Source organism: Halictus rubicundus, chromosome 6 (genome assembly GCF_050948215.1).
Source record: "Halictus rubicundus isolate RS-2024b chromosome 6, iyHalRubi1_principal, whole genome shotgun sequence".
Classification (NCBI taxonomy): Eukaryota; Metazoa; Arthropoda; class Insecta; order Hymenoptera; family Halictidae; genus Halictus; species Halictus rubicundus.
Genome location: NC_135154.1, coordinates 14,878,633 through 14,891,952, shown reverse-complemented (window position 1 = coordinate 14,891,952; position 13,320 = coordinate 14,878,633). Strand labels below are relative to the sequence as shown.

The window sequence follows — 13,320 nt, the reverse complement described above, 5'->3', positions numbered from 1 at the left end:
ATGACGGACGTCCGCCATTGTTCCTTCGTTTATCAAATCCACTCTCCCTTTGATCTCTTTGGCACGCGGGCAATTGCCTCCCGATAATCGTTAATCAAGGCTAGAACTGGCCGATGGATCAAAATTATAGATTTCAATTTTCTCATTCTGCAAGTTTGTGATCTGCCGATATCGTAAATGAATTTGCTACGGACAATTATGTCCACTAAATATTAACGTCGTCTAATAAAGTTAATTAAAGTCTTATTTATACTATAAACTTTGATCGAATTCCAGTGATTCAATGTTACAAGATCTATTCTGCAGTTGTTGAACAATTTGTTAACAGACGATGCAAAGAATGTTTATAAATAGCGTAGATAACGTCTGTAAATAATGCAAGCAATGTCCACAAATAATGTGAATAATGTTCGCAGATACTGTAAGAACAAGTTGTCCTGCCATAAACGTACTAAACCGCAAGAACGCTTCAAAGTGTAGCAACTAAAACATTTTTACCGTGCGTGGTCGGCAATCATCGTTCGGCACATTGTGCTACAGGCGGACATTAGGCGAGGGAAAATCGAGAACGTCGGCAGGGAGTATGATAGAAGCGAGGCGCGGCAAGGGAAGAGGACAGTGCGATGTAATTAAAGTCGTTTAATAACAGGTCTATAGATCTTGGCTCTCGATCCGCCGTATAAAATTCTTCGTTAATTACTGTCAAACTGACTTCCAAATCGTAATTTAGCCGATGCCTCGAGCCAATCGCTTGGGAACGGAGACCGCTCACGAAGAAGGAGGGAAAATACGAGTTCGTGGCTACCGTAGAACGGAAGGGGACGGGAAAGGAAGGACAGAGCGAGAGAGCAAATAGAGAGAGAGAGAGAGAGAGAGAGAGAGACGCCGAGAAAAGAAGAGAGAAAAAGGAGACCGGAGTGATTTTAATTTTTACTGTCGATTGCTCGGGAACGACTCGTCTTCTGATCTCGCCGACGCGACGGTAGCTGACCTCGTGTTAAACGTCCGAGAAACGATAACGACCAGAGCCGCGCCGCCATTGCGTAAATCAAAAAGCCGGTGTGTACATGTTGAACTATGGGCGAACGGTGCCGCATTAGCGCCGCTAATAATTCCGCTCGCTAATATTCCCAGTCAAATTTCATTTACACGGACGATCGTCCTTAATATGCGCGAGAACATCGTGCCCCGAATGCCAAACCGACCTAAAGATCGGTGAATTAACCCTTAGCACTCGAATGGCGACTGTAAGGCGCCACTAAAAATTGCTGTGTCATTATTCAAAATATGTCTTGCATTATTATATTTGTTTGTGTCGAATAAATTACTAAACACTTCAGTATTGTACGAGTAAATTGCAACATTTTCGTATGTATAACATGAAAAAAAAATATATAGAAGGGAAATTAAAATAGCTTCGAGTGCAAAGGGTTAACTGCCGCGCGATTATTGTCCGACGTAACCGTTAATTAGTCGACGCTCGAAGCGTTGAACACCGAATCTGCCATAGTTGGTGCAATCGAAGTTGGTCGAAAAATATTCAATATTAAATGATAAAATATTAAAATTTTCGGGACTTTCAGATTCGGGGGTTTCTTTTCTCAAAATGGAGACGTCGAATTGTTGGCGCACGTGAAGGAACTGCAACAGAGAAGAGGCGATTCGGCGCAACATCGAACGGGTTTCGAGTAATCCATTGCGAACTCACCTGTATGCGGCATATTGATCCAAGGATTTCCCCGATAACCTGGAACAGAAAGGGACGGCTGATTAGCCAACCTAGATCATTGCAAAAATCGTCGGTCGATTCTGAGCCCGCACGCAATTATTTTGCGGCTGCCGTCGGTGTTTAGAGCATAACGATGCCCATATTTCGTCGGTGTACACGCGGCCTCGCATGTGTGCGCCGCAGTTTACGGGAACACAGGCTTTACTGTTAATGAATTTAAATGTATTCAAAGGGCGCGCTTGACGCTTGACATGGCAACCCTTAAATATGCAACCGTACCACGCGGCAAAATATTACCCGGCACCGGACCGTGACTCTCATTCCGCGAAAAAGAACGCGACGCGATCCCTTAAGCCCCCTACACACCGACGAACATGTTACGATGCGCGATTCCCCAAGTCTCGCGGCACCCGTTGCAATACGCTCACAGCTGCATCGATGAGTCGTCATCGAACTTGCATCGATGCAGATTCCTGTATTACGTGAAAAATCTTCTCAGTCTTCAATCTTAGATTTTCAATCACTAACCCTTTAACTGTGAAATACGTGTATTTACGTTCTCATAGGGCAATTAATTCATACGGAAGAAGTAATGTTACATGCCCACAAGAAATTTTGATCAATGATCACATTGATCCTTCTATTAACCCTTAAGTGCATAGGTAAACTGAATATTAGGAACACGAATGCATACATGGGTTTCATTGAGGACCCCACTTACCTAATTCCTTGCTAACTTTGATTACAGCAACAATTTATTTCTGTAAACTTTCTGTAAAACTGTAAAATTTCTGTAAACTAAAAATGGCGCGGCTAAAAATGTTAACACAAAATCCAACACTGGGGTCCTTTGCGGACCCCACTCATGCATTTAAGGGTTAAGCTAAAGTGATTTAGTTTTGAATGAACGAAGCAGCAGTAACTCAATTGTCGATTATTTTAGCTAGCCATCAATATAACCACTATTGATATATTACTTTCGATTTATTACTGTTCTATGCAACAGACGCAGAAAATTTTTCTTTCACATAAAGTGAACAGAGAATTGATTTTTCTACCCAATAGTCCTGGAGGGTCGTAAGTTCATAAATAAATAAATAACAGTAAATACTTTTTACCGATGCTTTAACTTTATCGTAATCCTAAACGTAGGTTTTCCCGCCTAATGGTCCCGGAGTTGGATAAATAATAATTTTCAGAACAGGTTTCAACGGATTGAGTAGGATCGCTGCGTCCAGGTTGTACGCAATGCGAAACCGATGCAGGTATCACGAAACCAAGATCGCAACATGCTTCAAGGTGTATGCACAGGGGGCTTTAGACGACGACGTTCTTCGTCTCTTTTGATCGATACTCCCGGTTTTGTCCCGTAATCGATCGCCGCGCAGCCACGATTTCATCGGGCTTGCCCGAGAATGAGTTATCAACCCGCGTCTAACTAAAACACCGAGGACGACGAGAAGGCGTGCATAACTCCGTGCAATTATCAACGGTGAAATGAGTTGTCGAAGAGCTCTCAATGAATTCATTTAGCGCGATCGGAAGGGAATTATTCATGAGACCGGGCGAGGCGCGCTGCTGCGTTTCCAAACAATAATTATTCGATCATTCTATCTAGACGACGACGACGACGACGACGACGACGCCGGCCTGTTTCCATGTAAATCGACGCGCGCAGTAAACAAATATCCATGGACGGCGGGCAATTACGAACTTTTCATGGCCGGTAACATTTTCTTGACTTAATTCCAGGCTTCGGGGTACCGGCGTTCAGAAATTGACAGGAAGCGCTTGTTTATCGGACGACTTAGCAGCAATTAATGTTGCATTCGAAACTGAATTCGCTTGTAAATCATTCGCGGGCTGCTTCCTGTGAATTAATTTTATACTTTTACGGTCCGGTGAGATGTTCGTTATAACATGATAAAACAATTTCACAGACACAAGTCGCCAACAAACTGTGTAAAATTAATTTGACTGCTTTTAAGTGAACTGCGGGTGTCATATATCAGCGAGGCTGCTAACGGACATGTTAATTTGAGGAAAGTGGTGTCAGGAGGTGCCAGGTCAAGGCTGTAGGCTGGCTGTGGAATGACCATAGGCGACTTTTGTTGGTGTATTATCGCGGATCCACGAAGGTTTCTATTTTTTGAGCCAAGTAGAAAAGCTTGAAGCGTGAAACTATTTGTGATTTTCCGTTGATGACGGTCCTCAGGGCGAATGGCTTGGCGCGTTATTGGTGGATTCTATTTTCCGAGCGACGTAGGAGAACCCGGGTCGGAAGGGTGAGACCATTTGCGATTTTTCCGGGGCCTGATGACGGGCTCTATCCTCCCGGAGGGTCCGGGCAGCAAAGGTTGCGGCCTTGCGACGGGTAAACGGGTGGGTGTGTCGGCGACGGCTTGAGAACTCCGTGGCGAGATCGAGCGGGAGCGGAAAACTACGTGGAATGCGTGCGTAGCGTGGCGGGTGGCGTGTACTTTGTGATGCAAATTAATGCGCGATTACCAAACCGCCCTTATCCCCCGCTGGCCCCTTCTCCTCGTTACCCTCGGCCGGTTCGTGTCGAGGCCTCTCCTCTCTCTCTCTCTCTCTCTCTCTCTCTCTCTTTCTTTCTCTCCACACACCGGCTACCGGCAAATGGCTACACGGCTGTGTTGGTGGCTGCGTACCACAATTTCAGGTGTACTCCCTTAGCCGGCTACGTGCAACGGGCACAGGGCCCACACCCCCGCAACCCTCGCGCTCGCGCGACCCACTCGATGCCTACCCACGCATTAAGCCTGGTTACACGCTCGCTACCGCTACCCTAATCTGATGTAACTATTACACGTTACGCGGCACACGGACCCTCGTATCGACGGAATATTCTTTCCTTGGCTCGCGCCCCCTTCGGGCCGCTGCGCTGATTGATTCGTCGCGAAAACGAGCCACCGCAACTAACAATGCCTCTTCCTTTTACAACATTCCATTTTACTTAACAATAACGCTTCGCGACGGCTTATCAACACCGCTTTAAGAGTCTCCATTTTACGAGTCGTTTTTTAATCTTTTCCTATTGTACCCACTTTCATCGACCAACACGTTTCGATTTATTGGGTCAGTTTTAGCTTTTATATGTTTCAAGTAACATTATACCAAACGTATCTTCAAGCAACATAAAAATCGAAGAGGGAGCCGTAGGATCTTGTGGTTTAAACTGATATTGAGAGGTGGAGAATCGAAGGTAGCAAAGTTTGGCCTGTGTCGCCACGACCGGCGAAAACTCGAGCCCAGAAGAACCCGAGAATGTCATCCGAGCAGGCGCGTTCGTCTTGCAAGAAAACGACCCAAGCATTTTTGCCTCGTGTCTCCGGCGCAAACACCGGGAAAATCGACGGTGCAAAGTTATTATGGCGTCGTGCCCCACGAAAAACTCGATCCCGACGTATATGGCGTTTGTAAAGCTCGCGGATACTAAAATTCCATCACGAAGCGATTTCAAGGTGTCAAGCGATACTCGTTAAAGCTGCGGTCGCATGAAACGCGGCCCCCTTTTTCGTTTGGTGCAAAGAAGAGCGCCTTAGGTTACCTTAATTAAGGCAATCGCTCGTGAAGTTCTGGGGAGCACCTCTGAAACTCTGGCACGAGGAAATAATGTGTAAACAAACATTTTTTAAATCCGTTCGTTTCTTCGAAGCACCGGTAACAACAACAGTTTATTATTTCCCCGATGATGTTCTTGACACGAAGGTTTTCGTTGCGGTACGAATTATTTTGTTTTTTTTTTTGACGAAATTGTTTAGTTTATTGTGGTCGGTGTACAGCGAATTCACAGCGTCGTGTATCGTCCAGGAGACATACCCGAGCCGTGTTATGTTTACACTTGCGGGGTATACCGCGGTAGCGGGGATAATTCCACGACGTTTAACATCCAGGCCTTGGCGACATATACAGAGAAATCACTGTAGCAGATATGACTCTTTTGCTAAGACTGCGACACTAGAATTATGGAACACAGAAATCGAGAAATTTGAAACTTAATCCATCGTATGAGTGAATTTATGAGAAAGTCACAACTGCGAAATTATTTTGTACAGCTGATATTTAAAGTTTGAGGAACTGAGAATTGAAGAATTGGTTGCCAGCCTCGAGGGAAGTAGTCCTTCATAAAATGTTGGATGCTTTGTGTCGTAGAAATCGGAAAATTCGAAGAGCACAATATTTGAGTGAATATTGAACATTTTCGCACGGTGGATATGAGTTCGATTCGATCGGCGATCCAGTGGGACATCGGTCCCGCAATAAAATATCTCCGTAATAAGGATTGGACAATTATTATAAATCAAAGAGGGGTCTCTCGGGTGCGCGGATCGTTCGTCGCATTTCTCGCGCGCCACGTGTTTTGCCGGTGTTACTCTCTCGTGAACACGTGTCCCGCCTCCCGCTTCACTTCTTTCTTCATCCTGTCCTCTCCTCGTCCCGCGGTACGTGCAAAAGTGACGTACGCACCGAACGATCCACGACACGTTGAATTTTTCTTCTTCGTACCCGGGGCCGCGGCTAACTTCTTTTGGGCACGCTATGATCCCGATGCGATGTTTCAATTACATTGGCCCAGTGAAAGTCGCGCTTTACGCCGGCCCCCGGATGCTTTCACGAGGACGGACATAACAAAACGGAAGTCTGATACCATCTACGATCCAACTGGAAAACCCGAGTTCTTCCTCTTGTACGTTACAGACCCTCCTTGTACTACTGCTAAATAGCAAAAAGTTTGCAACGAGCGAAGATTCAATATATTCGAGCTAGAATTAAATTTTAACATTTTATACAATTTTATCAATTTTATAAACTTTATACTCTAATAATTAGACTGCCGATATGCAAAATAGAAATTGTTCAATTGTAAGAAATTAAAATTAAATGAAAATGTATTTTCTCTTTGAATTATTTTACAAAGTGGAAAATGACAACAACGTACCCAAATTCTTCTGTCTTTTCCGTTCCGTATTTAACTTGTTCAGTTTCGTCATAAAATCCGCAGTCCAGTAATCACATATACTTTTTTACATCTTCGGGACAGTGGTGCTCGCAAAAATTAGTTTAAATCTTTCAATAGTATGGGTACTAATTATAAGGTATCACTGGGACTTTGCGATCTACGAATATACAATTGGAATAATTTATTCTCTATCGAAGCTGTAGCTCGACTTCAGACGTAAAAGGCTATAAATGCAATAACAAGTCAACGATTCGGATTTCTTTAGTTGGGGAATAAATGACTGTTCGCGAGCAGCCACACAAAAAGCGCATCTGGCACATACCGTGTCTGTGCGTATGTGTGTTACATACATGTTTATCGATATGTCTTCGAGTACGGAATCCTGGTTTTTCTGTTCACACCTTCGTTTAATTGAACGGGGTACGCGTAATGCCAGCGTGAAGAATCATAAATAAATTTTTATGCGAGATCAAGACACAGGTGGCAATTATGACGTTGAAAAAGCTTCGAAACAGCGAGCAGTCCAAGAGACATCAACGCCTGCATAAGAGACTATCCGGTTGCAGCGATGATCGTCGAGCACTTGGGTATCAACCATTTTTACGAGATCACATAGATCTTCACAGTTTGTTCAGTCGTAAACTTATAGATTCTACTACCTGACTTCTGCTATGTGAAAACATCGCAGCCAGTAAGAAACGCGTGCGCATTTTATTAAAGTTTTCATTGCATTGATCACTTCATTTTTCATCTTCGTAGAAAATGAACAAAAGCTCGTGTACGATTTTTTCTCGCCGTTTTGTCGAATTTCGAACGAAAAGTCCGCCTTTGTCGAAAAAGAAAGTTCGAAAAAAGTATTCACTATTCCGCATGATGCAAAAACGTCTTTGAAGGAAACTAATTAAGTAGATTCTCCGAAAGTAGATTGTTCAGGCTATAAAACGAGCCTAGAACGATCGTCGTACGATTCTTCGTCACGAGGTTGTAACAGTGTGAATATCACAGATGAAAATGTGATTAAAATATTTTGAAAAATATCGCAAAAGACGTTCCTATAAGTGCGCAGTACTTTCCGTGCCGCGTGAACGCGTTGTCAAGCTAGATGTTAGCGCAGTCAAAGGGTTAAAACCGAGAGACAGCTAATTATTTCGGTCGAGGAGTCTTCGTGAAAGGAGGTTGCCATTTCGAGAGGAATTGCCGATTCACGAGCATCGATAGGGAAAAACTTGGGAAAAGAACCGGTGGAAAAGTATTCAGGGAAAAGGTCGCGCATGTGTTAAAACCGTTCGCGTTTTCTAGGCGATCGAATCGCCGATAGTGTTCGTGCTCGCGAGGAAAGCCGGGGTTAATTCCCGGCGCCATTACCCGCGTCCTTTTTCGCGTACGGAAAGGGAAGGCTCGATTTGAGAACCGCGGCGGCAAATCGCCGGTAAGGTCACGCTTTTACGTGTAAGCCCTAAGCGAAATCTAGTTTTTGTTTATTCATTAGGTTACCCCGCGCTTTAAGTGGTACGTGGAGAACGCTTGCCCCGGCGCGGCGCGCCGAGGGGCAATGCGGGGGTGGACCCGCCGTATCTCCGATATGCCACCAGCCATAAAAATCTGAATATATTAGGCGTACATGCACACGACATCTCGCCCGGATCGTGAACACGTTACCCACGATAATCTATGCTCGTTTCTAGCACACTTTAACCCGTTTCTGCGTACACACTGGCCGCCAGCTACCGCCGGCTACTTCTCGTTTCCTACACTCTTAGGCTTTCCCCGTCGCCGGTTCGCGCCCGTTTTGGACCGTCCTTTGGCCTTTTATCAAATCAGAAGCTCCTCTGCCTAATCAATTTATCCTGTCGAACACGGCAACGTCGACTTTGAACCGTGATTTTAAATGGAAATCACGTTGAAGGACAAACTTTTCAAATACCGAAGAAACTACGTTCGATTATTCACGAAATTTCATTTGCTGCATTTTCATGCGACATACAAATTTTCTCCGTCGATTCCGAGGAATAGAAGCCAAGGATTCTTTTCTTCTTTCAATAATTTTAGTGAGATCAAAACTGTTATATTGAGACTCTTTTTAATTTTCCTACTGTTTCAAATTGTAGCTATTTTTCTCGTGAACGCAGAAAATTCGCAGTCTGTTTAGTAATAACTCGAGTGCGGAATGCAATGTAGGAAATATTCTATTTTTCGATTTGACACGGTCCAAATTCGTGAAAAAGGAATTGCCACCTTGTCGTTGCAAAGATTCTAGCTTCAAGCGTACATAAAATTATACCCAAAAACAATATACCTAGCATGAACCACTGTAACGCATCATACTCGAAATATTGACATAATATTTTTTCGGTCTAACACTTGCAGCACACTAGAAAATTTCGTTTTGTCAATACAGTACAGTTTGTTACAAAAGTATCAAACGGCGTGTATAATTTTAGAACCGATTTATGTACCGAGTAAATTATTATTAAATTACTGATACCGACGCAGACTGATACTACCTAGATGAGCATATGCATATTAAACATCATGGTAGACAGGCATCATCGCGGAGTATAATGGCATACACGTTACGCATTTAATTAGAATTCGCCACTACATGAACACGGCGGACAAACGAAAATAAATATTTATCGAGTAACATAATCCTGTTCGATTGATCCTACATTCTCCGGCCAGTTGAGCGTTCAAATACCATTGACTCTCAAACACCTCGAACACGAAAGAAAGGATCTTGATTGCACAGCGAATCAACTAATTCGTGGACTATGATGGTCAATCTTTTGTTAAGCTAATCTTTCCGTGTCGCTCAAAGGGCAGATTCCAGAAACTCAGAAAATTCAGATTCTAACTACCTTCTCGGAACTTAATTGCTGGTGCAACTATGCAAGCTTGTGCTCACTAAACGATCTAATTATTCCTCGAACGGTATAATAAAGCTGTATAAAATCGCGTACTAATAATCTACAGATCGTAATATACATACAAAATCTTACAGATCAGCTATCGGGAGACCATTAATCGATTTTTTGATGGCCGTGCTCCACTTCACAGAAGCTCAATCATTTTCTCTTGTCTTAAACGACGATAAAACTGCTACAACCATTGATCATCGGGCAACTCTCTGCACAGGAAGAAACTTTTTATGTAATATAATAATTCTCAATGTAGAGCAGCCATAAACCTAGATCGGGGCTTAACACGTTCTACGTGGCCGTATCTCACGGTAGAGAAACGTGTTTCAAAGAAAAGCTGCATGGACAATAATCGTAATACTGTGCGTACAGTAAACGCAACTGCTCTGTTATGTTTTATCACGAGACATGGAGGTCACTTTAATTTTTGTAGTCTCTGATTAATGTGCAAGCGATACTTGGAGGAATTAGAATAATGGGACGGCGAACGTGCTACAATATGATTGTTAGAAAGGAAAAGCTGGAAATGATTGAAAGTCACGGATGAATGGCAGCATCGAACGGGTTCACATTTGCGGCGTAGCTGGTGTCGAGCAGAAACCGGGGAAAGATTTTTCCTCGTGCTCAAGGTTAGCGGAAAGTTCACGAGACCGAGGGAAGAAGGATTGCACACGGAACCAGGGACTTTTTCCTTCGAGAATCGACGTCGACTAGTCCGGGGTAAGCTTTCGACAGCAAAGCGGCGAAGCAACGAGCAAAAAGGACTTGGTGGCAGCGAAGGGGCAGGGGGGGGAGCTGGTGGGGGGTAATTAGAATAATTCGGGCCGCTGTGGTTCACGCCACACGGGCGAATTTGCATTTTAAATGAAGCAATGGCGTGTCAGAGGCCCCCGGTATGCCGCGCCTGCCCGGGAGAGCGGCAGAACTTTGTGTTTTATAAGGAACTTTAATATTTATCGCGTATATCCAAACCGAATAAAGCGTACACACACACACAGGCGACCGGTGTATTTCTACGTGTATACGTACGACACGTGTGCTGTGTACGCGTGTACGTGTACGTATATCCGCGGTTGCCTTCTTTGGACGCAGTCACGGGCAGTTCGATCGTTCATGCCTGCATTCTTCCTTTCTTCTTTCACCGTGGCAACCGGCCAGCCTCTCGTCCGACTGCGAGACCCCTAACGGTGGATCGTTATCGCGTAATTAGCGCCGTTGATTTTCGTGTTACGTCATTGACACGTATACGCCGCGGCGCGATGATGCTCATCGGGACCTTAACCCTCCTTCGCATCCCCCCCCCCCGTCTATTTCACACGTTTTTCAGTGATTCTAAATGAATTTCTACCGGCGATTATCTCATCAGTTTTAGAAGTCCATTGGGGCGCGACTTTTTAATGGATCCTTCAACGGCAACGTCAATTGCGGCTACGAATCAGCAAGTCACACCTGGTAACGTCATCTAATAATTTCGTTCGGAATTATAAGGCGAACGAAGATCTCTAAGTTTCTTTTTGGTGTATAGGTAAAGTGTTAACGATACATCTATGAAGCACTGAACGCGACTATTTTATAGCACTCTATGGAAATTACAAGGATGTGTTTACGACTTTTATCATCTGTTCCAAGAAATAAGTTGATTGAATAATTCTCCAGGAATGCATCTCTGGTCTTGATAATCGTAGATTAAAAAAATTCGAACCGGTCAGTTTGGCGGTCGTGTAATTGTTATGTTAAAGCTTTGGTGTTTAGGATTTTTTGCAGAAAAATGTTCGTCTCGAAAGTGTAGATTGATGTGATAGAGTCCAATAAATATTCATATTCGAGCGATTGTATGATGTTGTTTTTAGGACATAGAAAGTTGTTAAAGAAATTACAGTAAACCCAGCTAGCTAGGAACCCGGTTGATAACGTCAAGTTTTTTTCGTTTTGCCTTAGGGTTCCATTTATAAGAAGGAATCGACAAAGTTAATTATGCACTTAAGATGCCTAGTAGAAGGGAAAATTCAGATAAAGAGAATTTTTGGCTCGATGTTGCAATGAAAAAATTGTCAAATGTTATATTCTAACAGTTATAATATAATAAGACTCAGTACTATTTTTGAATACCAAATCCTTGGTTAAAGTTATTTGTACTCGCCCTTCTACTATGCATTCATTCAATTAGTTGTCTTTGCATCACATTGATTTTTATCATTATGTCAATTTGAAGTCAAGTGGCAAGTTGAGTTGGGAAAACGTGGTACAGGTGAGAGTTAAAGGGGCTGGTTGCCCTAAGTTGAGGGTATCGGACACCTCGAGGTGTATTTCATCGGACAGTACGGTTCTTTCATGATTAACCCATTCACCCTTCTGGTTTGTTCATGAAAGAGTTCTCCATTCATATGTGTTTCTGTTGTGGTTGGATTTATGGGCTTACTTTTTCCCAGGCTACTGATTTCGTCATTTAATTTGACCCGGTTGTAATTTTCTTATATTTTTATTAACAGATATGATACAATGGTAATTGGTATGGTAAAAGATATAACAATGCCATGGGGTCAAAAGGGACTTAAGGAACACAGCAGAATTAAGTTAATTACTGGCGATTAATTTGAATTGGTAGACGTTCTATTAAAAGCGATAGGAAGATAATTGACGAACGAAAATTTTGTAATTGTCAAAAAGATCCTCTATCCGGGGATTAAAATTTTACAAGTTGAATACAAGTCAAAGTTTTTAACTTTCGTCTGCAATTTTTCTTGTATCTGTTTCTCTATTTACAGTTTTGGGGAATTATATTTTTGGAAAATCAAACGAACTATTGATTTTTTATGTTTGTATGTAATCTAGAATTTGTTCGTATGTCACCCAGTATTAAAATAGCTCTTCGCAAAAATAAGAGACGTAAGAATGCAAAAATGATAAAATCTCGTCTTCATATTGGATCAATTGAAAACTATAAAAAGTGATAAAACAACGACATCATACATTTTTCGTTTTAGAGTCTTTTTAAAAAATCATCGTACATAGCACCCCAACTTAATTCGCAGTACAAAGTAGCTGCTTCAATTAAAAACACTAACAATAACAAAAAAAAAAAAAGAAGAAAACACGCTTGAAGCAGAGTTTCATTTCAACAGAAAATCCCAATTACTCCATTCAGATCGATTTTGTTTCTCTAACTCTATCAAAGATGTGAAACGACAAGTCAACGGTCGAACGGAATCCTTCACGAAACATGTCACACGTGTGTCCACTTTCATGAACCAAATGTATCATTTCGAATAGAATGAAGAAACAAGGAAACCCACGTACCTGTCGAGTTTTCTTCCACGAGAGGACGATTCTTCAAGGTCCAGGGCTCATCCGGAAGAATCCTCCGACCTTGACTCTCTGCAACCCTCTTCGATCTCGAAGAGAAGCCCGAACGCCTCTTCTTGAGCCAACGGAATCTCGCGTTCTCTACTCTTCCATCCGATGTATCATAGTTCCGATCCCGCGGGCACGTTCATCCTCGACACTAGAACCACGTTTCGGCGCCGATCACAGGAAGCGATTCCGCTTTCACGGCAACGAGATGGGCAACGTGTCTTCCGCGCGGGTGTCAGGAGAGAAACCCGACTCTGTAATGATACACCTACGGCGTGCTCTCGCACGGCAACGTACGTTTCTCCTCGCGTCGCGTGTATACTGTCGCCGTACGCTCA

General features: G+C 43.2%; 1 protein-coding gene across 3 annotated transcripts in view; it reads right to left on the bottom strand.

Annotated features, from left to right (window-relative positions):
• The window catches only part of Poxn (paired box pox-neuro), a 38,105-nt gene extending 25,043 nt beyond the window's left edge, over positions 1-13,062 (bottom strand). For all 3 annotated transcript variants that reach the window (XM_076788998.1, XM_076789000.1, XM_076789001.1), the window contains exons 1-2: positions 12,929-13,062; positions 1,709-1,747 (exon numbers count right to left, since the gene is read on the bottom strand). In XM_076788998.1, the coding sequence (XP_076645113.1) occupies positions 1,709-1,721 (13 nt within the window). In that variant the 5' untranslated portion in view covers positions 1,722-1,747; positions 12,929-13,062. The remainder of the gene's footprint in view (positions 1-1,708; positions 1,748-12,928) is intronic.
• Positions 13,063-13,320: the final 258 nt, after the last annotated feature.